Below are 27,488 nucleotides of genomic sequence, written 5' to 3' on the forward strand. Positions count from 1 at the left end.
AAAGGCCTAAAGGCCTTACAAGAAACTTTTGAGGGTGATGACTTAAAGCTGGGCCATGTGACGCCCAACTAACCTACATGCTAGAGGTATGTGTATTGCCCTGCTTAGTCTATCAAAATGATCTGTCCAAGCCAGCTGTCCTGCTTTGTTTTGTATTCAAATCCTGAATCAAAACCACAAGATGTGAAGGAACTCATGACAACTATATGGGCGAAGCAGTGAGACCCAACTGCAGCAGTGCGTGGATGTGAATGTGGCAGTGGAGACTTGGAGACTATAAGAACTGATCCAGTTAATAAAAAAAAAAAAAAGCAGAGCTGAGAGGAATGAGTCTTAACCTATTGTAACTTGATTCTGTAGTTTCAGGGATTTTTGCTTCAAAATGAGCTTTTCCTTCACCCCAAGTTTTAATTTTGCACTTAGTAAGTGAGCTCGTGCAGGAGAATATAGGGGAAAAGAGCTCAGGAAAGGGGAAAGATGGTGGAGTCCGACTCTGAGGGCCAGTGGAGAGCCTTGGGTCTCCCTTGGGGCTTGAGGTAGGGGACACCAGGCCACCTCCGAGGACATACAATGGGCCAGTAGCAAAGACAATCACATACACAGGGGCCTCAGTCAGAGCAAGGAACCTGCCATGTTTCTGAGCTTCTAAGCTGGTAAGGTTACAAAGGTCTAGCATGGAAAATGCTATCCTGTTGCTTTGTCTGTCTGTCTCTCTTTCACTTTCCAAGCAAGCCACCCCTTGGTGGTGCCACCCCTTGGCACATCCTCAAAAAGAATGGGGAGATCAAGAAGCTTTGTGGCAAGATCTACTAAGGAACATCAAAGGTGAAGGGTATCCAGGCTTCCTGGCAGGAAGAATTGGGCAGAGGGGAATGGAAGGTGGTGGCCAGGAAGAGTCGACTTTCTCATGAGCCTCAGTGCTAACAGAAAAGCTCTCAGGATGGGCAAGGCCAAAGGACCCAACAATGCCCTGCAAACCCTTGACCTTTGCAATCTTTGGGGTCATGTAGGGCAGCGACTAAATCATTATCAGAGGTTATCTCATCTTTGAGGTCAAATTCCACTTCCTGAAGTTCTAAGGAAAGGACTGTGGCCTCTTCATTATTACTCTCTATATACCTCAACCCCCATTTCATATTCCCCTGCGAGAAACAATTCAAAAGAAAGTGATTTCTTTCCCCATCTTAAACATTCTGCTCCAAATGCACCGAATGACTGCAAGTCACATTCCTGGTTATCAAACTTACAGCAAACTCAGAAACCAGAATTTCTTTCAGATTTGACAACTAACATGTGGCCTTAACTTTTGATTTAACATCTAACCTCATGATCTTATCCCTGAAAAAACATATTTTTACAACATAGGTTTTTCTTACCAGAACAATGTCTTCTGAGGCAACTAACATCGACGGCCTGGCAGAAACCTACAGAAGAGCAACCTGAGAACTTGTGGCAAGGTGGACCAGATGCCCTCCCCCAACCTCACAGGTAATACAAGGCATCTGAACATGCCTAACATTTTCGTTCCCCTGCAGTTCTGTAAACACTCAGAAGACTGAAAAAGATGACTGAGAAAAAATGCCTGAAGCGATGCTATGGAACATACAGTTTTAGCCATCATAAAATTTGGAGACTTTTATTCTTAAACCAGGAGTCTTCAGACTGGCAAAGATCTGCAAGTGAGGAACAGGCCTCCAGACATGGTTTAAGAGTAAAACAAGCGGGGGGACCTTCAGCTATAGCACCCTTGCCTTTAAACCACGACCTCGTGACAGAAGCTGCCCCTTCTGTTGGCAAGGGAGCCAATGACTGGTACTGAGGGGAGGGATACCACTGGTGAACTTTGGGATAATCACTTGCACAAAGGCTGAGCCTCTTAGAGCACACTTACAGGTGAGCCAGCAAATAATTAATAGGCACCTTTGGTTAATCCTTGGCCTGGTAATGAGGTATGAATTAACTTGGGTGTGTTCCTGGCCCCAGGGTTGTGCTTATTCTAACTTTCCTTTCTCTCATTTGCAGCTGTGAGAGAACAGCAGAGATGACCCTGGTGACTATGTGGGTGGGTTCCAGAAGACTCCAAAGACACAAGACCTTCCTATAACCAATCTCTTGGTTTTACCACAGGGTTGCAAAAGGCTTAGTTAGGGAAATGAGAGTGGATCCCTGGGAAAGGCAAGGCAAGGGAGAACCAAGGGCACACGAAGCCAGGGCTCGGGGCTCCTGGAGCCAATCAACTGAAGCTGCATCTGGCTGAAGACTGGAGAAACAGATTCAAGGGCAGGAGGCTGGTTCTATGTCCTGAGGGAATGTAATGGTTATTTTTACAAATAGGCCATTTACTCCCTCATCGGCCTCCAGTCTTAGACGTGGGGCCCCAGGCCAACAGAGCTTCCTCCATCCTCAGTTTTTTGTGAGAGAGGTGCCACCAATAACCAGACTCCTTTGCAGGAGTCTTTTTCCCTCCCTCTCACAACCAGAGCTGGTAAGAGGAGGATGGCAGAAAGGGAGAGACTGCATTTTTTTTTTTTTTTACATTTCAGACATACATATGATTCTAATAACCCTCAGGTTAAGGGTTACATGCTCTTAATAAGCAAATTAAATACTTCAGCAGGAAACATTTATATTCTAAAATCTGGGAAGACCAGCAACCCCAACTAGAGATGAAATAAATCTTTTATAAAGGCATTAGCTTGGGAAGTGGCAAGCTTAGCCTTGGTCTAAGTAATCTCCTTTTCTCTGGTTCTGAGAGTGTCTGGGGGAAGAACCTGGTGAAGCCTCTGGCTCAGTAGATATGTGGTCATTGGAGGTGGTTTCCACTGAGCTCCCGCTGCCATTTCATTCCGCTCTGGTGCCTCTTCCTCAGGCCCCAGCAGATCTGTTACTACCATTGTTCTACAACTGCAAGAATCACTTGCCATTTGGGACACAGGGCTCTCACCCCTGGAGAAATAAGGACCACCCTGGGGGGTGCTTATGGCACTCTGAAGAGTGTCACAGGAAACGGGATGTTCACCTCCCCTCACCAAGAATAGGAAACAGAAGATGGGGACTGAAGGCCTTTCAGTGACCTCAAAACCTTATCTTAGGAATTGGATTAGCAAAGCAGTCCACAGTAGTGGTCTTATGTCAAAATATTCTGAAACGGCAGTCCCTGATGACAGACCCACTACTTCCGGCAACAGCACAGTCAGCAAGTTAGGGCATCGAAGATCCATGTCAGGTTCTCCCAGGAGACTTGAGGTGGAAGTGCCTAGAGCGTCAGAGCTGCACATTTCCCTGTTCACTTTGGCCCCTTTTGAATCACTTCTTCCAATAGATTTATTGTAAAGTAGATATCCCAGTATTCAGCACAAAGTCAAAACAGAAGGCAGAATCAGGCTTCAAAGGGAAGAGCTCTTCACAGACCTCCAGGAGCATGTAGCAAAGGATGCCCTTATTTGATGATGCACTAAGAAAGTCACTTGAACTTTTTAGAATGTGTTATAATTCATCCTTAAGTTTGCCCTTCACCAAATGGTTTTTATTTCAAAGGGCTGAAATTAAATGTGAGATACATCTCAACTACTAATAAAGGGAGGGGAATGGCCACATTTGGCAAAATTAGATCAAAAGGAATAAATTATAGAAACTATTCTCCTCTCATAAGAAAATACCTAATTCCTACACTCATTCCACCCACACCCCCAGGAATAAGAACCAGAGATTCCACAGGTATTATGCATCTGATCATCCAAGTATAATGAAATGCACAGACTCATACTGTATCTAGTTTTCAGTAAACCCCAGACTTCTAAAAGTCTTATTACTGATTAAAACTGCTGCTAATGCTTTCTCTTGGCTTAGCAACGTAGCTAAAATTTAAACACAAATTAGAGCTACCATAAGTTGGCAAGATACCTAAACCAAAGCTCTGGCAGAGGGACTAGTATTGATGACATAGACCCATGGTCACACACAACAGACAGAGACACTTTATTAGTCTTGTCTATTACAAGAGACAGTAACATCTTTTTAACAGAAATCTCAGGTCATATGAGAGGCCAAATAGATCCAAGGATGAAAATTAAATATTTAACGATGAAAATTAAATATTTAAATTAATCAAAAGGCACTACACCACCACCTAAAACCTACTACCACAATGGTAGCCGGCTAAGGAAGATTAAGCTACAGAGTGAAGTCATTTCATGTAAATGTTAGAGATTACAGAGCAGGAAGTGAGTTTGATTTCCAGAAGACTATGGGAGCAATGATCACTTGGGCCCAAGAGGATATTTGGCCAGGAAAAGGTCGAGATGGCTGTAAGTCAAGCCAAAGTGGAAAGGAACAGATACAAAGGAGAATCCAAGTAACAGTTCCTAAGCAGAGGGTGATGGATCAGGCTTTTTCCTCCCAAGAAACATTTGCTGCACTGTGTGCTGCATCTACTCAGGCTTCTGCCCGAGAGCTGCTGGAGCTGAGAGCTGCCAGCTCCTGTCTTAAGGGGCTTGGCAACCAGGGCTCCTGCAGTAATATAACATAGACCTTACAGAGCTTATCAAATAAGGGGGTGGGGAGAGGTAAACAGGGGTGGGAGTAAGGGACTGGGCTGGCTTTGTTGCTAGCAGTTCTGAACCAAGGAAAACCCTGAAGCATTCACATGCAAAGTAGTCTAAGTACCCTAATTGAATTCAAATACCCCTATACAACACCCTCCAAAGTTTGAAATCTTACAATAGCTATGCTGTAAAGCTGCAAGACTCACAAAATTTAAGTAGCCAGAATGAGACAATGCAGGTAGGAGATGTCAACAATTAATCTCAACCTGTCTTCCCCTAAATCAGGAGAAACACTATTTATTATACCTGATGTGGGACTTAGTAAACTACACTGGAGCAAGCTGGGTCTTCTGCTCAATAGTTCATCAAATATCAAGGGAAAACAGGGATGGGGTTCAGTTTATTTTTAAAAAGCTTCGGTCAATTCTATTATAAAGGGACATGGCTGAACAGGTAAGAAACCGATTCTCCATTGTGAGTTCTCCTGATGGCTTCTGCAAGGATCATGGAGATGTCAATCACCTAGGAAGGTGGGAAAAGCATCAGTTTAGTATCCTATTGTCAGAGATGGCTGGGTAATTTGCAGACACATAGGAGCCTAATGAAGGGTCCTTCCTCTTAAAGCTGCTGCACTGTGCCATTTTCCCTCATGAGGCTGCATCCAGCTTGTCTTCGTAACATTTTTAATATCACTTGGGAAAGAGTCAAAATGCTGATGGAGGAAAACCCTAAGACTCACCAAGCTTGGTGGTGGGTTGGCATTTCAAAATTCTTAGGAATGAAAAAAAATTTAGGCTGAAAGAAAATCCCTAAAATGACAGCCTTCCACATACTAAATCCAGAAAGCTAATGGATTACTGTGCACATTTTTAATTGAGCAAGGCTTTGCTCTTTCAGTGCAACAGCACTCAAACATTAGTGTCTAATGATTACTCGAGGAACTAAAGTACTGGTCTGAGTCCTCCAATTCTGTAGGTCTTGGATGGAGCAAAGGAATCAAGAACCCTAGAAGTAATTCATTTTGGTTTCCAGAGCACACTTTGAAAAATGCTGACATTCTAAGGAGTGTACCATCAGCTCAAAGGCTTCACATATCTGCAAGGGCCAACAGTCAAGAGTGATATACATACTTTAAAGCATGGATCTGCTACCATGCGTGTGTGTCACAATCACTGGAAGAGCCTGGTAAATGTAAAATCCTAGGCTCCATCCTCCAGAGATTGAGGTGAAACAATTTGAATATTTAAACATGTGACTTCCACCCTTTTGGATCACAGATCTATCTCAGTGACAAACTAAATCCTTAAGAGCAAAAGAGGATATTTTCAAAATTCAGACACCTAATGCAACATTTCCCCACATTCTAAATTCTCAGTGGAGTCTTATTTTGCAAGAATACCACCCTTACCTGTATTTTGGAGCAATGCTTCATCTTGTCCTCCTGAGGTATGGTGTTGGTAACTACTACTGCTTCAAAGCATGCATTGTTAATGCGAGAAATGGCTGGGCCAGAAAAGATTCCGTGAGTCAAGATAGCATAAACTCTCGTAGCTCCAGCTGAGAGAAGTCTAGAAGAAAAAGCAGAGTTGATCTGGATGAACCTTACTTGTCACTACAGAATCTGAGTTAGGAAAGAGGAGTGTATTAGTCAGCTTAGGCTGCCATAACAAAATATTGTAGACTGGGTGGCTTAATAGGATTTTATTTCTCACAGTTCCGGAACCTGGGAAATCTAAGATCAAGGTGCCAGCAAGGTAGGTTTCATTTTAAGTCGTCTTTGGCTTGTTGGTGGCCACCATCTCGCTGAGTGCGCTCATGACTTCTTTATGTGTACACACAGTGTGCAGGAAATCAGGGAGCATGCGCGCTCTGGTATCTTTGTATAAAGGTACTAACCTCATTGCAAGCCCCCCATCCATCGAAACTTAATTACCTCCCCAGAGCCCCAACTCCAAATACCATCACACTGAAAGTTACGGCTTCAAAGCAGTAATTTTAGGGGGGACAATTCAGCACATGGCACAGCAAAAGAAATGACTAATTACTGATCTGAATGGATTTGGATCAGTTCAAAAGGACTATGGAAGACTGCTACACTTAATGAAATCTACCTCTTCTTCCTGGACAGACAGCTGGAATTCATATCCCAATTTCCGTTGCATAGTCATATATGGCCATACAACTTAAGTCTGGCTATCAAAATGTGGACAGATATAATGTATACCATTTCTTGGTTGGTTCTTATAAAAATCTTCTGAGTGATCCTCTAGGCTCTTTACCCTTTCTGGCTGGTCAAAGGAGAATAGTGACATTGGAATATACCATGAATGAGAAAGAAACTGATCGTGCTGAGTCACTGACATTTTAGGTAGTTGAAATGGCAAACAACACTGAACATTACCTCATCAATATGACAACAAAAAGAGTTTTATAAACCCCAGGATCTAAGTCAGGAATCATTCAGCACACAATTTTTTAGCACTTAATACATGCCTATGCAAAGCAGGTTAAAAAAATTATGGGGGGTGGGGGAGGATGGAAGGCATGGATAGAGGGGATCAATTTGATGCTGGTTAATGACACTAAAAATTTAGTAATGGGTGGTGTGGTATATATACCTATTGAAGTGTGAAGCTGTACTTCTGAAACATAGCATTATAAAGCAATGACAACTTTATTACAATTTAAAAAAAATTAAATCTTAAGAAAAATGAGCAACAATGTTGTCCATAGTGGCTTGGACTGTAAGCAATGGTGAGCCACGTAAAGTTTTTTTTTTTTAAAGACTTATTTATTTATACAAGAACTGGGGTATAAGCCAGAGGTGCAGGAGGGTGAGAGAATTCACCAGAGACAGAGCAGGGAGCAGAACAGGCAGGCGGACAGAAAGCACTGCTGAGGGGAGCAGCAGGCTAGGCAGGAGAGGTCTGCGCCATGAGGGTATCTCCCTGGCCAGCTGGGAATCGAACCCTTGCTGCAGCAGACAGCTTCACAGCACTGTGCTCAACCCGCTGCACCACTGAGGAGGCCCACCATTTAAGGTTTTAAAAGAGAGGTAACAATGGGATCTAGTCTTAGTTTTAAAATGACTAGCAAATAGGAAGGCAATGTGAAAGATGGAGAGATAAGAGACTGATGCTGGTAGCAAAGCTAACAGAACATGATTTAGAGCAATGCAAGCAAGAAGTGAGCAGTAATATGAGCAAAGGTAGTAGCAGCTAACATGGACAGTCAAGAGGTAAGAGCCATGTTTCTAGCTTAGGCAAGATATAAATACGAAAATACATTATACACTGAATGGACTTTTATCTTGTTTATTAGAAAATCTAAAAAAAGGGCTTCTCTGGTGGCGCAGGGGTTAAGATGCAACCTATGAAGCAATCCGCAGCCACTGCAGCACGAGTTCGATTCCCGGTCTGCCAGGGAGAAACCCACATGGCGGGACAGACCTCTCCTGTCTCCCCCACTGCTTCCCTCCGTAGTGTACTTCGGTCTGTCTGCATGTTCTGTTCCCTGCTCTGTCTCTGGTGAATCCTCTCCCCCCCCCATATCTCTGGCCTGTACCCCAATTTTTGTATAAAAATAAATCTTTAAAAAAAAAATCTAAAAAAAAAAAAAGGGCCTCCCAGGTGGCGCAGCGGTTGAGCGCTGGGTTGCGAGGCTGCCCGCAGCCTCTGCAGCGCTGGTTCGATCCCCGGCTGCTCCCCGGCCACCGGAGGAGGGTCCCACATGGCGCGCAGACCTCTCCTGCCGCCTGCTGCTCCCCTCAGCAGTGTACTTCGGTCCTTCTGCCTGCTCTGCTCCCTGCTCTGGCTCTGGTGAATTCTCTCACCCTCCCGCGCTTCTGACTGTACCCAATGCTTGTATAAAATGAATAAATAAATCTTTTAAAAAAAATCTAAAAAAAGTAGTCTTCCAAGTGATGATGAAACTTTAGGAATACAGCGGCAATATTTGTCCGACATTGTAAATGTAGTTAACACCACTGAGTTGTATACTTAAAAATGGAAAAATTTTATGTTCTCTATAGTTTAGCACAAAAAAAATTAAGGAAATCTGGGGCAAAAAACCCAAATATTATCAATGTATATGTATTCATGACATAAGCCTAAAATTCCCAAAACTAGTCATCACCTCAATTCAGTTCCTAAAAACCAATCAGCAGGTTTAAGGTACTCAGATCATATGAGCTTTTAATTTCTAACCACTGGTCCCACCACTCAGCACTCACTTGTCAGCCGCGTGGCAGATTGTGCCACAAGTGTCGGCCATGTCATCCACCAGGATGGCCACCCGGTCCTTGACATCTCCCACCAGCACCATGCGGTCCACTTCATTGGCCTTCTTCCGTTCTTTGTGAATTAAGGCAAAGTCCACATTCAACCGGTCTGCAATGGAGGTCACTCTGCAAAAAAGGGTGTTCACTGCTAAAACCGTTTGCATGACTCCTAAAATAAAAGAAATGCACTCCAGCATGGTCATGTTTTCTGAGGGTGACTACTCCTTGATGCCAAACATTTCCCAGGGCTGGAAGAGAGCAACGATAATTGACATCACAAGCTGAAATTTATACTGATGTCTCCATATCCCAAGAGCAGTTTATGAATTTATTAGTTAAACTCAGATTATAATTCATTGGGTTATAGTAGGGGGCAGATATGTTCTCACTAGTCCCAGGAAGTAGTATAAAAAGCAAAGGCACATTCATTTAATGGACTGGCAGCTGGAGGGTACAGAGAGAGAAGACATGGCTAATGCAAGGAGTGCAGATTGTCCCAATTTGACATGTGGATGTGAGAACTGAACCTGAACCTGGTGGGAGAGAAGCAGTATCCAGCCCATTCCAATGCCTGTGCCCTCCATCACGCCCCTCAGTGATCCACCAACTGTCAATGTCAGTGGTACCTGGATACTGAACTTGGGAGTTTCTTTTACAAATGCTAAGAAAGCTAAACCCATTAACCGGGCAAACCGGGTTCCTGCCTGTTCAGTCCAAAGTATTTCCAAATCGGGCCTCCCCGGTGGCGCAGCGGTTGAGCGCTGGGTTGCGAAGCTGCCCGCGGCCTCTGCGGCGCCGGTTCGATCCCCGGCTGCTCCCCGGCCACCAGAGGAGGGTCCCACATGGTGCGCAGACCTCTCCTGCCGCCCGCTGCTCCCCTCAGCAGTGTACTTCGGTCCTTCTGCCTGCTCTGCTCCCTGCTCTAGCTCTGGTGAATTCTCTCACCCTCCCGCGCTTCTGACTGTACCCAGTGCATGTATAAACAAACAAACAAATAAATAAATTAAAAAAAAAACAAAAAAAAAAAAAAACAAAGTATTTCCAAATCAAAACGGTATTTTTATTTTTCTTATTACAAAATACAAACCAGACTAGAAGGTGGAACAGGAGACAAATCTGATAACAATTCTCATATAATTCATTCAAACAGAAATTTACTTGGTATAAATAACAATGTCACCTTGGAAGTGATAATGTACATCCCTGTTCCACTGCCATGCTGTCATCCGTAAAGAGGCCTATGCTTTGAGCTTTGTTCTTTAATGGAACACTGACCCAACCAGAGCACTATGTCCTGTCTCCATTGTGACTATCTATGGTCACATATCTGAGTTGTTTTTGCTAGATGGGGATGGGGGAGGAAACTATGACCATATACCAGAAAACTCACACGGTCTGAACTGCAACCTCGGCAAGATCTGTGCCAGGATCAAAATGAACCATGCCCTGTGCTCTCCACTATGTCATTAGTAAGTAAGCTGCTTGGAACGATTACTGATTTGCGGCAAATGCATGATCAATTAGTTCAAGCATCCCAAACCATGACACTCACTGGCCAACAAACCCACTACCTGACAATGCATAAAGGGTTACAAAAAGTTACTCTCTGCACCCTTGGGAGGAGAACTATGTGCAAGACACAATCACATACTCCAAAAAACATGCCAAGACACAACTGAGGGCCACTCATTTTGAAAATGCTCCACCACTGTACGAAAATTACAAGCAAACAAAAGAAACCATGGAGCAATAAATCAATTACTGAAGGCAGTTTTTCTGTACTCAACTTTGAAAAGAAAATCCACCTTGAGCATTTCAAATGTGACTAGTTTCTGAGTGCCACGGCAAGAGGGAAAAATAATGCCCAACAAGTATGGCAACTACCATTAGGGGAATGTTTTTTTAGGATCTGTCTCTGGTATTACACATGGTTACCAGTGATTACATGGGACTCACAAAGCCACACACCTGGCCGGATGACAGAACTCAAGTTCTCAGCTTATCAGTTCTATTGAAGTTACTAAAATAAAGAGGTTGTTGAGAAACAGTCTCAAGATTTGAATGGCTTTTAGAAAGATCTGAACTAGCTTTTCCTAATCATCTGTGTTTTGTAGCTCTTCATTCTATTTCCACAACAAGAAGAACATGTGTCATGATTTTGAATGCATTACTAATGAGTGATCCACTAAGGAAATCAAGAGCTCTTGGTCTGCACCATGTGGGCTGTAAAGCACTGCAATTGAAGCACTGACAATCAGTTTAAAACATTAAGGTCTTGGATTGAAAGAAAATGACAACACTTCATTTTCCTTCCCATGTTAACATTTCAATCCCAGGATCAAAATGACTGTTTAACCAATAGCATTTTAAGAAGTATGTAAAAACTTACTTGTCCACCAATATAGGGTTCAATAGCAGGCACCATTCATTAGAAAACCAAATTTTCTACCCTTCTTGACAGCAGGTCTGCAATGCTACGTTAAGGTGGGTTACAGTCAAGCCCAGAAACTATTTAGGGTTCCTTTCCTGCTGTCTTGTCTTCCAGGCAATGACTCAGGCCAATAAAAGAGCAAGTAAAACTATTATCTATTTCATGTCCCTGTTTGGTAGGGAATTAAAAAGAGTCACTTGGAGAGAAAATCACATTCTGATACAACTATCTGAAGGGTTTCCCCAGGGCCTTGGGAATAATACAGATTTCTACCATACCTCTTAGCCCCACCAGCATCGGGTGAGACAATAGTACAGTTCCTCCACTCAGAGATGTTCTCCCATATCCACTTCAGGACAGCTGGCTCTGCATACAAATTGTCCACTGGGATGTCAAAAAAGCCCTGTAGAAAGAAGGGAATCAGTTGGGCTTCACTGTCTTTCTCTTCACTTATTAATGACACAAAGACAAATAGTAACTTGCCTGATTAGAAGGCATGCTCAGTGTGGTAGTTTATAAAAATGGCCTTCTCCAATCTGGTCTGTGCAAGAGGGTCCAGCCATGACCAGAGAAGCCAGCCTCAAGCTAACCCTCAACTGTCCACAGGCACGTGAATGACCCCTTAGGTAGAAGGACCAAGTTCAGTAGAACTACCTATCCAGTGGCAGACTCATGACTTCATAAATCCTTACTGCTTTACGCTATCAAATGTTGGGCTGGTTTATCCGGGAGCAAAAGCCAAGCAGTAAGCAGTTAGAGTGACTATAGTATATAAACTCAGTGGAAGGGATTTTTAACAAATGGTCACAGAATTTTACAAGTCAGAAAATCTGTGTCTTAATACTAGTTGTTACAGATTAGTTGTGTTTCTCAACTAATTTGTTCCCTCTTTTTTAAAGTGGGTGTAATTATTACTTGTCCTATGTACATCACTGGATTACTGTAAGCCTCAAATAATGATCTGAAAATCTCTTTAAAAAGTATAAAACATAAGGTGTATTCCACTTCCCTTACTCTGGGTTTGTGCTAGAAAGTATATACTAAGTCCTCACCTAACGTCAATAGGTTCTTGGGAACTGACTTTATGTGATGTGTATGAGGATATATAATGAAAGCAGGTCCTCGAATAGCTTCATTCCTTTAAAGGTGGCTGGAATTGTTTTTCTCTCATCAACATTGTAAGGAAATGGTGCTGAACGAAATTACATTCATTATTTGAGGACCTGCTGTGGGTTCCAGTAGCTGTGGTTCTAAATTAAGACCCTGAATATTCAAGGGAAATAATAATTATGACAGTAAGTTTCCATGCATTAGGACCTGAGCCACATTATACTGAGCCGGACATATACTATGAATTTAAAATCTTACTTAGTACAATAACAAAGCAGTGTCATGTTCAGAAGTTAAATAACCTGCCATGGTTACAAAACTAGTAAGTTCCAGAGCGAGTATTCAATCTATTAATAGATTGCTAATGCCTACAATCTTCCTAGAGCATGAGAATGTCTCCCTATCCAACTACCCCAAATGACTAAGATCATGAACTATACTTAAGGTGAGTATGTTTAAAATGTCATCAGTGTCAAGTTTATTGGAGCTGCTTATGGGCAGCTTTTTTGCTTCTCTGCAGTGCTCAGCACTATCAGTCTTCTTTTCCCACCTTTCTAACTCCCAGTATTTAGCTCCCATAGATACCTGAATTTGAGAAGCATGCAGGTCCATGGTGATAATATGATCTGCACCTGCTACTGATAGCATGTTTGCAACAAGCTTGGCTGTGATGGGAGCCCGGCTCTAAATGGAGGGAGGAAAAGAAAAAAAATGAGAAACAATGTATGTGCTCAAGAAGCATTTATTTATTGTACATCTACTATGTTTAAGGCACAGGACTCCTGGAAATTCATAGAAAGTGACACAGCCACTGACTTTGAGTAGATCACAATCTAGCACCAACTTTTCAAATTCAGGATACGTGTTTCAGAAGAAAATACCTTTGTACCTTTCCTTTTCTTAATGTATATATCCAGTCTATTTAAGTGTTCCCAAGCTTAAACTAGGGAGACTTAAAAAAAATCTTTTAAAAAAGAATTTTATTAAAATCTTATAACATAGCCTTACTCAAACCTGTCATAACATGTCAAATTTTAAGGACACATCACAGAATAAAAATTACAGTTTATTCTGTAAGGATACCACTCCCCTTACTCATGTGAATGTCAATCTTCCAGCAACATCAATCCCCCTTAAATAACGGGGACAGATCTGTGGCACTATAAAATAGCAAAGCCCATGCCCTCTACACTATACAGGAATAAAACATTCCCAGTGTTCTATGCATTGGGTGTAAAATTTGGGCACTGATTATAACAGACCCACAAAGCATTAGGTATGTCTTATCTTCTAACATACCAGATAAATAAGACGAGCGCACGTATGTATGGGTGTGAGAAGAGAGCTCAACTAGAACCCCAAGAGGGTCCCAGAGAACTCACCATAATTTAAAAAAACGTTCTACTCCATGGGAGTTGGTGCATAGTCTTACAGATACAATTGAAAACTGGCAGTGAGCTAATTCAATGTCACGTGTGTGACAAAAGCAAAATGTGCAGATTACAAATGTGTTGATCTATATAAACCAATCACATGCCTATTGTTTTGAAGATGGGGAAATACCTGAGAAAATATGGTGATTCTGATGGCTAAGGAATTTTTGCTGACTTTGGGCAAGTGCTTCTGCTTCACTTAATTAAAAAAGAGCATAAACAAAAATAGGAGGTTCTGCTCCTACCTTATCCTTCTTATCTTGCCGGGCATAAGGGAAGCATGGGATGACTGCAGTAACTTGGCGGGCAGAAGCAATCTTACAGGCATTAATCATGATCAAAAGTTCCATTAGATTGTCGTTGATTTCGCCACAACCACTCTGTACAATATAGACATCTTCTCCTCGTACACTCTCACCAATTTCCACACTATAGTGGGAAAGGAAGAACAGCAGAATAATAGATTTTTAAGCATTATCTTATACTTCACAGGCAGTAGAAAAAAGTATAGCTAATACACTGCTAAATAGTGTATTATGAATAGGTTACAGCTGCATGGACATTGCTCCCCTCTAACTTCAGGGGATACCTTGGAAGAACCATTACTGCCTCAGTTTACTCCAGTAGACCCTACATATATTACCTATTTTTACATGTGGCATGACATGAAAAAGATTAGTCAAAATAGTTACATGTCATTGGACCATAATTTCAGTAGGTGGCCACAAGTACGTGACATGTGGATGCAAATTTGATGCACCACCTGTGACTGCCACAATCCATAGATAACAAAGAAGTAAAAAAATCAGGTAAGATGCAATCACTACTGTCCCATAATGATGCCGTCTGCAGAAGATAGTACACCTCATTTACCATACTGGCAGTGCGTTCCACAAATACTGTATACTCTTATGCCAGTCACTCTACCAGGTGTCAAAGACACAATGGAGAGCCGAACTGCTGTAGCCCTGGCCCTCATTCTACGCTAAACACTCTGGTCCATTTAGTAAATCTCATTTTAAAAAATGCCACCAGAAGTTACACTAATTATAGACTGGGGTTATTATTTTGCCATAAAATAAAAGTTTTAATACCCATATTTGGGTCCTTATCAAGAATAACATGATTAAAAAACAATCACCTCAGTTGAACCTCAAAGCAACACCTTTTTCCAAATTAATCCTCTAGATGAGGTGGGGGTGTTTTGGGGTGTGCATGTGTGTGCATAGTGTGCACAGATGAAGGGTTCATCAGGAGATTATTCCATTGCCAGAAGGAGTGAATTCTGAAATATTATTTACTATGTATTCCTTTCCAGTCCAAGAAAGGATCACACTTCTAAAGAGGAATGGGACAAGGTTGGTTGCTCATGGGCATTTGATGGCAGGAGTGGTGAGAAAATGTAATCTTGGAACCTACAGTGTTGTAAGGTAAGGTTACCTCAAAAAAAGATGGAAAAAATGAATAAGGTTTGTTCATTTTATATATAAAAAAAAGCAAATAGCAAAACCCAAACTAGAAACCAATTAAAATAGGTAAGCTGGCACTGACATTCCTGGTAATCAGAAGAAAGAACAAGACATTGGTTTGGAATATCTAGAGATAAACCTCCAGGCACTAAATTGAAGTTTTGCATCAGACATCCTTATTTTTAATCTATTCTGGGGCATTAAATTTAAGTATTTTACATTAGCTCATTATTTGCTCAAATCAATAACCTAAGTTCCTATATTAAGAACAGCAGCATTATTCATAATAGCCAAGACATGAAACCAATCTAAATGTCCATCGACAGATGACTGGATAAAAATTGTGGACTATAGGGCCTCCCCCATGGCACAGCAGTTGAGCTCTGGGTTGCCAAGCTGTCCGCAGCCTCTGCAGCACCGGTTTGATCCCGGCCGCCAGGCGAGGGTCCCACATGGCACGCAGACCTCTCCTGCCGCCCGCTGCTCTCCTCAGCAGTGTACTTGGTCGGTCTGCCTGTTCTGTTCCCCGCTCTGGCTCTGGTGAATTCTCTCACCCTCCTGCCCTTCTGACTGTACCCAGTGCTTGTATAAATAAATAAATCTTAAAAAAAAAAAAAAAGATTAGGAGAAACGTTAAAAAAAAATTGTAGACTATATACACAATGGAATATTATTCAGCTATCAAAAAAAGAAAACAGTGCTTTTTGGGAAATGATAGATGGATCTCAAGGCGATAGTAATTTACTAAGCCAAATATATCAGAAAATGAAAGACAGTTACTGGATGGTCTCACCCATTTGTGGAATATAAATACTGAAAGAGAACAAACTGACAAAACAAGGGTAACTTTTAGACTCTATGAATAATATACTGGTTACCAAAGGGAATGAGGGGGTGAGGGTAGGGGAGAGGGGAGGAAAGATTGTGTACTGGTGCTCTGGGGGAGAGTGAGGCAAGTACACATGTGAAGTTCTATTACCAAAAATATATAGTTATGTACATTAGTGGCAAATCAAAACTTAAATAAGAAACTACAGGGCCTCCCCGGTGGCACAGAGGTTGAGCGCTGGGTTGCGAAGCTGCCCACAGCTTCTGCAGCGCCGGTTCGATCCCCGGCCACCGGGGAGGGTCCCACATGGCGCGCAGACCTCTCCTGCCGCCCGCTGCTCCCCTCAACAGTGTACTTCGGTCCTTCTGCCTGTTCTGTTCCCCGCTCTGGCTCTGGTGAATTCTCTCACCCTCCCGTGCCTCTGACTGTACCCAGTGCTTGTATAAATAAATAAATAAATAAATCTAAAAAAACCAAAAAAACAAAAAAAACCAAAAACTACAAAGTGGGCAAAATAAGAGTAAAATAAGGTAGGGAAGAAAATAATCAACATCAGCTATCAATGAAAACTAAAAACGGGAAAATGGAGAAAACCAATGAAATAAAATGTGATTCTCGGAGGTAGGGGGAGTAGAATAAAAAAACTGATAAACCTTGAGGAAGAATGACCAAAAATAACTTCACCAGAAAATTTGACCCAACATTTGATTGAATTTTGCACACATCTTCCCAGAAAACAGGCAAGGAGGGGATAGTTTCCAACTCATTTTATGAAGCAAGTATTATCCAGATACTAAAGCCAAAGGCAATACAGTCAATAAAAAAAAAGAAGTGCAGAAGAGGGGGAGGAGGAGGAGAACGGTGGCTCTGATTACAGTTGGGCAATAGAAAACATTTATGTGGTGATAAAACCGTGTGTCTTGACTGTATCAAGGGTAGCATCCCGCTTGTTTCATTGTACTATACTTTTTCCAAGACTAGATTGGAAAAACGATGGTCTGGGAAAGTGGGTAATGCGTACACAGGATCTCTCTATTACTGTCCTTCCTACAATTGCATGTGAATCTACAATTATCTCAAATTTCCATTTTAACAAAGAATATTATTATACCTAGTGTATTCTTGAGTCAGCCGTTACTGCAGCACTCAGTGAAAGCTGAGGTCATAAAAGTGTAACACCAAAGGCACTTCTGTACTAAGTCAAAAAAAACCAAGTCCAGTTGTACTTTCAAAGAAAAGTATGTGATATTGTGAGGCAATCTGGAGAACTCTGGCTTTAAGTCAATTTAAGAACTAGCTCATCTCAAAATATTTTCTCCCTTGCTTACCATGCATCAGTCACACTAGCTTCCTTTCCATTCCTCGAATACGCTCTCCCCACTTCACAGCCTTCACACTTCTTCCCACTACCTGGAATGCTCTTTCTATAACCAACTCATTCACTTCTCAGATCTCCAAATAAAATATCTTCCCTGACCGTCTTATAAAAATTACTTCCCAGAGAGCCCAGAACAAAGTAACTTAAAAAACATTCATTGATTGCACTAATCGGACCTTATTTGCACAGCGATTTAAGCTAACAGTAAAAAGAAAACTTTTATGAGTTAGGGAAATTGTAGCAACGGCTGCTTATTTGATATCAAGAGATTATAGTTCAATTATTTTTAGGCATGAAAATGACATTGTGACTACTATAGTATGCATGGATGATGGTATGATATCTAGTGTTGTCTCAAAATGATGCAATTGTTTGTGGGGGTGTGGGTGGAGGAGAAATAAAGGTGAAACAAGAATAGCCATAAATTGATAACTGCTAAACTAAGCGATGTGTGAAAAGTAGGTAGATTTCAGTATGATTCTGTTTTTCGTATATGCTTGAAATGTTCCTTGATTCTCCCCAATTATTATCCTGGTGATTCCCTTCAGAACACTTATCAGAATTTGTTATCACCTTATTTTTAAATGCATTTTTAATTGTCTGTTCCACTGTAAGACAGGGACCAGCTCTGCCAGGCCCAGGCATATGAGCATGAATGAGTGAGAGTGAGTGAGTGTGGGAATACCCCTCAGGATTAGGCTGTACTTTGCCTGAATTCACTTTAGACAGAATGTGAACTGCTACAGCCTGCTTTTGTGAAAATTCAGAACAGACTTTCATTATCTTCTACAAAATAACTCACAGGCAAGTGGGTCCAATATGTTTCTCTCTCTCTCTCTCTCTCTCTCTCTCTTTTTTTTTTTACAAATATCTTTTTTTTAAAGGCTTTATTTATAAAGGAACCAGAGTACAGGCCAGAGGCGCGGGACGGTGAGAGAATTCACCAGAGACAGAGAGGGGAGCAGAACAGGCAGATGGAACAAAGACACTACTGAGGGGAGCAGTGGGCAAGGCAGGAGAGGTCTACTGTGCCATGTGGGTTTCTCCCTGGCTGGCCAGGTATCGAACCCGCGCTGCAGAGGCTGCGGACAGCTTCACAGCACGGTGCTCAACCCGCTGCGCCACCGGGGAGGCTCTCCAATATGCTTCTTTAAAAATCTTTTTACAGACACTCACTGACACTTTAATTTTGGGGAGAACTACAACCCACCAGGATGAGATAGCTACAAAGAATTTTATGGCAGTACCCTCCAATAGTGATACTAATATATGAACAATACAGCAATTTTATGAGCAACCCCCTCCCCCCACACACACACCATGTAGCTGAACTAATGTCTATTAATCACCAAGATCAGCCTTAAGAAACAACTGAATCTGGGCCTCCCTGGTGGCACAGAGGTTGAGCACTGGGTTGCGAAGCTGCCCGCAGCCTCTGCAGCGCTGGTTCGATCCCCGACTGCTCCCCAGCCACCAGAGGAGGGTCCCACATGGTGCACAGACCTCTCCTGCTGCCCGCTGCTCCCCTCAGCAGTGTACTTCGGTTCTTCTGCCTGTTCTGTTCCCTGCTCTGGCTCTGGTGAATTCTCTCACCCTCCTGTGCTTCTGACTGTACCCAGTGCTTGTATAAATAAATAAATAAATCTTAAAAACAAACAAACAAACAAAAAAATCTTTAAAAAAAAAAAAAGAAACAACTGAATCTGTTGGCAATGTCAACTAGGCTAATGCCAAAATTACTTTTTTGAAGACATTCTTCAAAATTTAGGAGGGAGCCAGGGAGAACTTTCTAGAAGAGTAACTTCCACATTTCTCTAAGTGTAGATTCTAGGATGGTCCGATATGGAATCATGGGCCTCATGTGGCTACTGAGCACTTGAAATGTGACTTGTGTGATTCAGGAACTGAATTGAGATGTGCTGTATATACACCTTATTGTGAAGATAGTATAAATAAAAGAAAAGGTATCTCAACTTTATATTGATTACATGGTAATATTATATATTTTGGATATATTTGGGATAAATATATTAAAATAAAAAGAAACACAAATGGAGAGAACTAAATAATGCCTCCCAGTGGTTAGCATGTGCTTCAAGTCACGCATGGTGGCAGGCCCAGATAAGGGACAGTAGTAGTTTATGGGGACTTCTCAGTTCTCCTTTATTACTACTAGGCCTTTTGAGCGGTTCCATGCTGAGAGAGTCTCTCTATGCTTTATGATACACATACACAACTCTAGGATCCTGAGCAAGTACTTCAAATACCTGAACAATTTCTTTTTTCTTTTTTTAAAAAAGATTGATTTATTTATGCATATAAGAGGTGGGGTACAGGCCAGAGATGCAGGGGTTGAGAGGATTCACCAGAGACAGAGTGGGGAACAGAACAGGCAGACTGACTGAAATACACTGCTGAGGGGAGCAGCGGGTGAGACAGGAGAGGTCTGCTGTGCCATGTGGGTAGCTTCCTGGCCGGCTGGGGATCGAACTCATGCTGCAGAGGCTGCGGATTGCTTCATAGTGTGGTGCTTAACCCCTTGTGCCACCAGGGAGGCCCTACCTGAGCAATTTCAAAACTCAAGAATATTTTAATCCAGTCTAAAGTCATCCCCCATGCCTTACCTCCTCCTCGACTAAGATCTCCATTTTTTCTAGGGGGAAACTAAAGTGAGGCATGTGGACTTCCAATAAAAAGTCATCCCTGTCCTCTCCATCTGGTACTTAGAAGCAGTTGTTTCAGTCAAGAACACCGAATACCACCTGTGCTCCAGGCATTTACTCGTCAGTCAGGTTGTGTGATTAGATACTATGGAGCAGTTTGACAAACTGATCCAAGACAGTTTAAGGTATGGAATAATTACCTGTCCTAAAGCTTTCTTATTATCAAGCAAAACCAGAAAACAACATACTTAGACCACGGTGGCTTAGCTCTCTTTATAAATGCCTCAACTCTCAGAATCAATATAAAAATACCTATATAATTGCTTACATTGTTCACTATGATACAGGATATCATTATTTTAGGATCCCACCCATAAAATTCTTAGAACTGTATGCCTGGCAGTCTCTAAAGAGTTTCTATGAAAATAAAAACTACATAATCCATTGCATATGCCTTTATCCCTTTTGCTGCCAGGAAGCCAAGGGATACACTTACAGTAACACTAAACCTCAATAATCACTTCATTGCCAAATTCTTGGCACAAATTATTGTAGTCCTTTGTACTAAAGATCTGATTTATCTACTTAACAAATCGTTTGTACCTATGATAATCACAGAGCACATTTTAAATCCTTTCTTAAAGACAGGTGAAGTATTCATTATGAAATTATCACTATCAACTTAAACATCAGCGCATTTGCTAATATAGCTTTGGTAGAGATGATTCCTTAAAAAAATCAGTTCTAACATCAGATAAGGTTTGAAAATAATTTTAAAAAATGACCAGCCTACCATCCAACACAATCACTAGCACCAATTTGTTATTATATCATTTGATGATAATCAACCGACAGTTCATTTCCAGACATACCCCAAAGCCATGCTTAGGGGAAAAAAGCTTACCCTTGGGCACAGAAGAATGTTTTGACAAGGCATGCTTCTAATAACTTGAAAAAGGTCTTCTTTAGTCATATTAAAAATGTGTTGCAACACAATGCCTTGTTTTACTGTATATAATTCTAATTTCAATAACCAAGGCCAATCTTTCCCTCCAGTAGTATTAAAGGTAAAGAATTTCATTAATGAGTCTTAAAAACCCCATGAATTATACTCATTACAGAGCCTGGTCAATAAACAGTTCAATGAATCCTGAAAAAAAAGCTTAGTATTATTCTTACAGTTTCCTCTAAATCTGAGATGTAAATTAGGCAGTGATTGATGGCAGAACAATTGTGCCTAAAAACCTGTTTTCTCTGCATATCAGGTGGAAAGAACTGGTTCAGCAATTTAAAGGGCAACAGTCCTTGTTCCCTCCTACCTAATGGAGTGATCTGCAAAGGACTTTGGGTCAATCACTCTCCTAGATATTTTGAAGAGGCCAGATGCCTGGTTATATGTCCAACCAATGAGAAAACTAGCTTCTCCTTTCCCTTTCCCTTTTATCATCAGGCATTAACTGCACCAGACTGGCACTGAATGTTAACCACAAAAAGGAAATAAAGTGAAATCTAATAAGCAGGTGGTATTCTTAAGAAAAGCGTAAGAATTTACAGAGATGTTGGCATGTGCGAATCATAGGGTATTAACAACCAAAGAATATAGTTCTTGGGACAATCCTAAGCAACCAAAGTTAGTATTCCAACTAGAGTAACCAAATAAACCAAAGTTATGTATTAATGTTCAAGAGTACTGAGTAAAAAATATTTAGTATATTCAAAAGCTTTAAAAGTCAGATGAGCTATATCAGCAAAATTTTAAAAGAATAATTCCCAGATTAGGGAAAATTACTTAATCTCTGAATTTTAGTTTCCCCATCTGTAGAATGGGGGTTAACAGTAACTCCTCATATCATCGTTGATGGTATTATGTGTATAAAGTGTTTAGCATAGGATGAAGCACATAATAAGCATTCACTATACATTAATTACTAGTATTTTATTTCTGCTGATGAGACTGGAAATTCAACTTTATTGGAGAACAATTTGGCACTAAATAGTAAAAGCCTGAAAAATGGTGTATATCTGATCAAATAATTTCCTTCCTAGGGGTTGATCCTCAAGAAATAGTCAGAAATGTTCAATAGGTTTTCATATAAAAGCATTAGATCAAAATTAGATCAAATATTAGAAATAGCTAAAAATTAGGATTTATTAATAACCACCGTTCTCCAAGGGAGGCCAAAAAAACCATCTAAAATCATTTAAAATGATGGTATAACCATAAGACCATAAGACAAAGACTATATGGCTACTTAAAATCATATAGACTAAATATTAACGGGAGAAACTAGTCACAATGTTACTATGTGATCAAAACTAAACTGTTTCTTATATTTTTGAGGAAGTGTGTAAACATGCACATACATTTATACACCAACATCTGGAAGGCCACAAACAACATGTGAACAGTTTATCTTGGCCGTGGCACTATGTGGGATAGGTCTTTTCCCTCCTTGTTCTCTTCTGTATTTTCCACATTTTCTGCAATACCCTTACCACCTCTTCTTAGCAACATTTATTGTGTATTTGTGTTTGACAATGTTCTAAGAACGCTAATCCTATCTCATTTAATCCTTACAGTGACTGTATGAATACTTGTTTATAGAGATGAGATTACCGAGGGGAGGAAAGGCTAAAGATGTAAATCCAGGTTTTTTTTTTAATTTCAGAGCCTGCACTTTTTAACCTCTCCTACTACATGTTCGTGTGTGATACACCCACATCCATGTATGTATGTGACAAAGGATGATCTTCATTTCAAAAAAGGCCACTCTGGTGAAAAGCGCATCAATCCCTATGTAGCAAAGAGCAAAACTGTTTCATTTGAAGATGGGCTCTCTCATTTCCCATCTGATGACTCACTGCCCTCACTGAGCTACCCTGTCTTTTAGATCCCAAGAATCCCCCGGGGGGCAGCAATTAGCATTTCTTCAGTGCAGAAAAGCCAAAGGTTGGAGGAGAAAATGAGGGGTGGGGAGAAGCTCCAGAGGCATCATGTGTGATCGTATTCAATGAAGATTTCAAAACATCTAAGGCGTCAAAAAGCTAAAGATTAAGCCACAAACAAGGAAACCTAACCAATCACTAATAACCCACACTGGGCTTAACCTTAGCCAATGTTTCCAAGCATGCTACTGTCCAGTTGTTTAAAAATGAAATTTGAGCCTTATATCTGAGGGAAGGACATTGTGATTGCTGATAAATTTAGACAAAATCAGTAGAAAATTGCCTTGTTGTCCCCTGCCCCTTCCCAATATAGCCGGGAAGGGTTCAACAAGAAAAAAATGTCTTTTTTCCTATGTTTGATGGAGTCTTTGAGTAGAAAAATTTAGGATGGAAGATCTCACAAGGACAGACACCAGAGGTGAGGGTAGGGATGATTAATAAATCTTAACTAAACCAGCTATGGAAGGAAGGTTCCAGGAATCTAAGGTGGGGTCAGAAAAGATTATCAGCCAAAGGTGGGGCAGAGAGGATCATCGATCTTAGAAGACCAACCCAATCTGACCGCAAGGGGATAATTTCCACAATAATTCCATCAAAGAACACCCCTTGCCCTGTCTTTTAAGACTGCCTGTCTGCATCTATGCAGGCATCTCTTGCTGTGCGCTCATGCATGATAACGTCTGCTGAATTCTTTCTCAGAGGGACCCAAGACCCCACACACCGAATGTTACCATGTGGACCCCAAAGGAAACCAGAAAATGATTTGATAACCACCGTTCTAAGGGGTGGTATGTCTTTAAAGGCAAATCATTCTTGTCCCCTAGCTGTATTGTCACTTGCAAAGCCTGGTCCTGTTTGTCTTTATTATTTCCCATGAATCATAATGCTGTGGTCTAAGATAAAGACAGCTTGCCTAGTCTCTTTTGACTTAGGTATTGCCTGGTTACAGATGACATCCATGTTTGCACTAACATTTGCCTCAACCACTGGCACAATAATCAAGCATCCAAAAGGATCTGTCTACTAGAGAGGAACACTTGCAGCTGTCTAAAAAGAACAAGGGGAGTTGCACTTTGGTAATCTGTTTAAGGATAGAAAAAAGGAAACAAAAGTATTTAGGAAAAATATATAAACCAATCTTAACTAATTTAACTGATCAGTAGAATTGATATAAACTTTCCCTTTCACAGATATCTGTAATATTGTGGGCCCTGCTCTAATTTGATCAACAGGGTGCAACCACAAAACTACAAAGCACAGCTGTCAGAACCAGAAGATTCCTCATTTAGATGGAAGAGGTACTGTGGGGATCAGATAACCAAGTTATCTCTAAGATGGCCCCAAGGTGCTTGTGGAAAGTGGAAGTGGGGGGGGGAGGGAGCAAGTTTAACTGGCAAGGCAATGAAAAAAATTCGAGTTGCAATGCACTGTGGGATCCTGATCTTACACTCCATTATCTCTTCTCGGTTATCTTAACATTCAAGGATAAGATTGTTTCCTACATGCCCCACATAGCACTAAGAGAAGTGGACAGGTTCTGAATAAACTGTGCTATTGAAAAATATGCTTTTGTATGATCTGTACCAGCAGCTGCATCGGGGAAGGTGGCGGATTCCCGAATTAAGGTGCCCTAAAGACGTTCTGGATGGCTCACGCGGAGATGCTTCCAGTCGGGTTACCAAGTTAATGGATCATTTTGTCCAACCAACTAAATCGAACTTAAGTATGGGTCCGATTCTCATGAACAGCCAACGCTATCCCATGTGAGGGAGTCCTCAGTAATAATTTTGGCGCCCTCAGTTTGTCATGTCAGTTTCCTTCAACACCAAATCCGACTGACATTTCGAATCGAAAAGCTGCTTCTTAGACTCTAGGAGAATCACCAACAGGGCTCAATATGTAGTAGATTCTCCCATGCGAGCTGGTCCAAGAGCTGAAGCAAACCCAATCTGGCCCGGATGGCTCAAGAGCAAAGCGACAAAGCCACGTGTCCCCATGGCCAAGGCTAAGCGTCTCTCCCTTCACGTCGCTACAGGCAGCCACCATCCCCGCGTTGGGTCCTCTAGCCCTTGCCTTCAGACCTAGCAGTTCTGCCTCATGCTCCATCTTGACTCCACCCCACCGCACGGTGAGAATAAACGTGACTCTCCCGCGAGAGGCAAAATAACGGAAACCGCTCTTGGGGCACCCTTGCCACAGAGCAGTCAGTCCCAGCCTCCCCCCCACGATGGCCCCTCGCTACTCACGTGGCAGCACCATCTCCCCTACCCTCCGCCGCCCAAGCGCCGCCTGCACTACCCATGCAGGTGCAGCGGGTCGGGGTCCCACCTTCGCACTTACCAGGTCTCCTGATTGCTGAATTTCTTAGTCACCACCTTGCCTAGCTCCAGGCCCAGGCGCTCGGCAATTTTCTGGGACAAGTCCTGGTGGGAGCTGCCGCTAAAGATTTTGATGTTCGGCATGTTGGCCCACTGCCCTGGCCTCTCTTCGTGCGGCGATCGCGGCTGCTGTTGAAACCCGAACCCAAGTCGCCCCGGAGACTGTGCAAAATGCTTCGCGTTGCTACTCCGCCATCTTACATTCCCGCCCGGCGCGCGGCTCTAAATTAGCCCAGCTCCGGGGAGGCGGGGTCCAGCGGGCCGTCCACACCCCCCCGCTCCGATTAGCGGAGCCGCAGGGAAGGGCGGGTCGTCGCTGGAACTCCGCCTGCCCCCGAGTCGCGGAGACCGCGGCCGGCGGCGGGGAAGTCGCCCCGCCTCTGTAGCCAGGCAGCCCGGGGAGCGGCGCGCGGAGCCCGGAGATAAACGGCGCTCGCCGGAGATGCGGGGATGCTCGTGACGCGTCGAGCCAGCTTTTTCCCGCGAGCGGGAAATCAACCACGCTTTTTTTTTTTTTTTCCCTCCTCAGCACCAGAAAGTGACATGGGCTCTATTACACTTTCTCTTAAGCAAATCCGTTTATCAGGATGGCAAGCCACAGCTCATCAGAATAAAAGAGATTTCTGAACATGTTTGGCATGTTTCTGAACGTGGTTTTTAAAATGTCTTTGTGAGAATGAGGCCCAGTTAAAGCTTTTTCACATCGGACACCCAGAGCACGGCCGCATCCGGAAGGCTTGGTTGCTCTTTGAAATTGCACATTGTTGCTTTGCCTGGAAGGCAAGCAATGCCCAAGGGGAAAGTGAATAAGGCCACGCCACCTGAATCATCCAGAGACTCCGCAAGAGAAAGCTGTTTTGTTTCTAAGGCTGGGATCAAGTACGTTCACACAAGTGAAAGTGTGTGGATTTTCCACAATATCTGCGCACTGAAGGTCTGATTGATCCAAGCCTTGGAAAAGAGTGCACATCCAGTACACGTGCATAACATTCGCCTAGCGAACTCTGAATCAGAAAACCTGGTTTTTGGTCCTGTCTTCCTCATGTGAGCCTCAACAGCATCATCTATATAAAAAAGGCCTTTCCCACCATATTTGATTATTTTTCTAATGATACTTGCTAATTAAACCAAAGACAGCCTTTATACTTTCACCACATTTTCATTAAGCATAGTCCACCGATGTGTTGAGAGAAAAATTATACCATTTAAGAATCAAACGATTTTAGTTGTGTGTATCACCGTGCAAGCTGTAAAAATAGAAGGGGCTTCAACAGCCCTCTATTCACTAACTTCATTTTACATAAGGTGAAGCCAACTTCCAGGGGTGGAAAGGATTTGTCTAAGTGGTGTAGGCAGAAAATACTCAAGGCAACATCCTGTCTTTCTCTTACTTGCATTTTCAGCAGTGTCCATGGAGGACCTCTCTTTCTGACCTTTTTTTTTTTTTTAAAGATTTATTCATTTATTTATACAAGCACTGGGTACAGTCAGAAGCACGGGAGGGTGAGAGAATCCACCAGAGACAGAGCGGGGAACAGAACAGGCAGACTGATGAAACACACTGCTGAGGGGAGCAGCGGGCGTGGCAGGAGAGGTCTGTGTGCCATGTGGGATCCCAGGCGGATGGGGATCGAACTGCTGGGAGCTTCGCAGCCCAGCACTCAACCACTGCGCCACCAGGGTGGCCCTCTTTCTGACCTTTTATCATACTTTTACAAGTTCAGAATTTTAATGTAGGCTTAGATGTATAGGAATACTTGGAGAAGGAAGTAAATTGCAAGGCAGAATATTAGTAGCCCCCCCCCCCATAATGGTCCATTCATCAAAGATTTACTGCATGCTTTATTGCATATAAGGCAGTGTGGTAGGCATGAAGGGGACTGTAAAGTGTTTGCCCGAAAGGAATTCATTCACTCAAATATTTATTGAATACTTATGTGTGTGAGATCCCGTTCTGGGTACTGAGAATACAGCAATAAACAAAAACCCCTGCTCTCCTGGAGTGTACATTCTCAGGAAGGGCTTCTT

The 27,488-nt window shown here is 42.2% G+C and overlaps 1 protein-coding gene across 1 annotated transcript; it reads right to left on the reverse strand.

Annotated features, from left to right (window-relative positions):
- Positions 1-25,673, reverse strand: PRPS1 (phosphoribosyl pyrophosphate synthetase 1). Its single transcript, XM_037512111.2, has 7 exons — positions 25,423-25,673; positions 14,043-14,226; positions 12,950-13,048; positions 11,533-11,657; positions 8,776-8,949; positions 5,953-6,112; positions 1-5,066 (listed from the first exon to the last, which is right to left on the reverse strand). Exons 1-7 carry the CDS (start codon positions 25,542-25,544, stop codon positions 4,974-4,976), a joined length of 957 nt encoding a protein of 318 aa, XP_037368008.1. The 5' UTR covers positions 25,545-25,673; the 3' UTR covers positions 1-4,973.
- Positions 25,674-27,488: the final 1,815 nt, after the last annotated feature.

This window comes from Talpa occidentalis, unplaced genomic scaffold, assembly GCF_014898055.3.
Source record: "Talpa occidentalis isolate TD23 unplaced genomic scaffold, MPIMG_talOcc4v2.1 talOcc4.15, whole genome shotgun sequence".
Lineage (NCBI taxonomy): Eukaryota > Metazoa > Chordata > Mammalia > Eulipotyphla > Talpidae > Talpa > Talpa occidentalis.

What these genes read in the sequence shown, in the direction of transcription:
- PRPS1 (XM_037512111.2), bottom strand. Translation starts at nt 25,544, where the DNA reads ATGCCGAACATCAAAATCTTTAGCGGCAGCTCCCACCAGGACTTGTCC. An exon ending in TTCAGCAATCAGGAGACCTG is followed by an intron (nt 14,227 to 25,422) that starts GTAAGTGCGAAG and finishes TTCCCACTATAG; the next exon opens with TGTGGAAATTGGTGAGAGTG. An exon ending in GGCAAGATAAGAAGGATAAG is followed by an intron (nt 13,049 to 14,042) that starts GTAGGAGCAGAA and finishes CCCTCCATTTAG; the next exon opens with AGCCGGGCTCCCATCACAGC.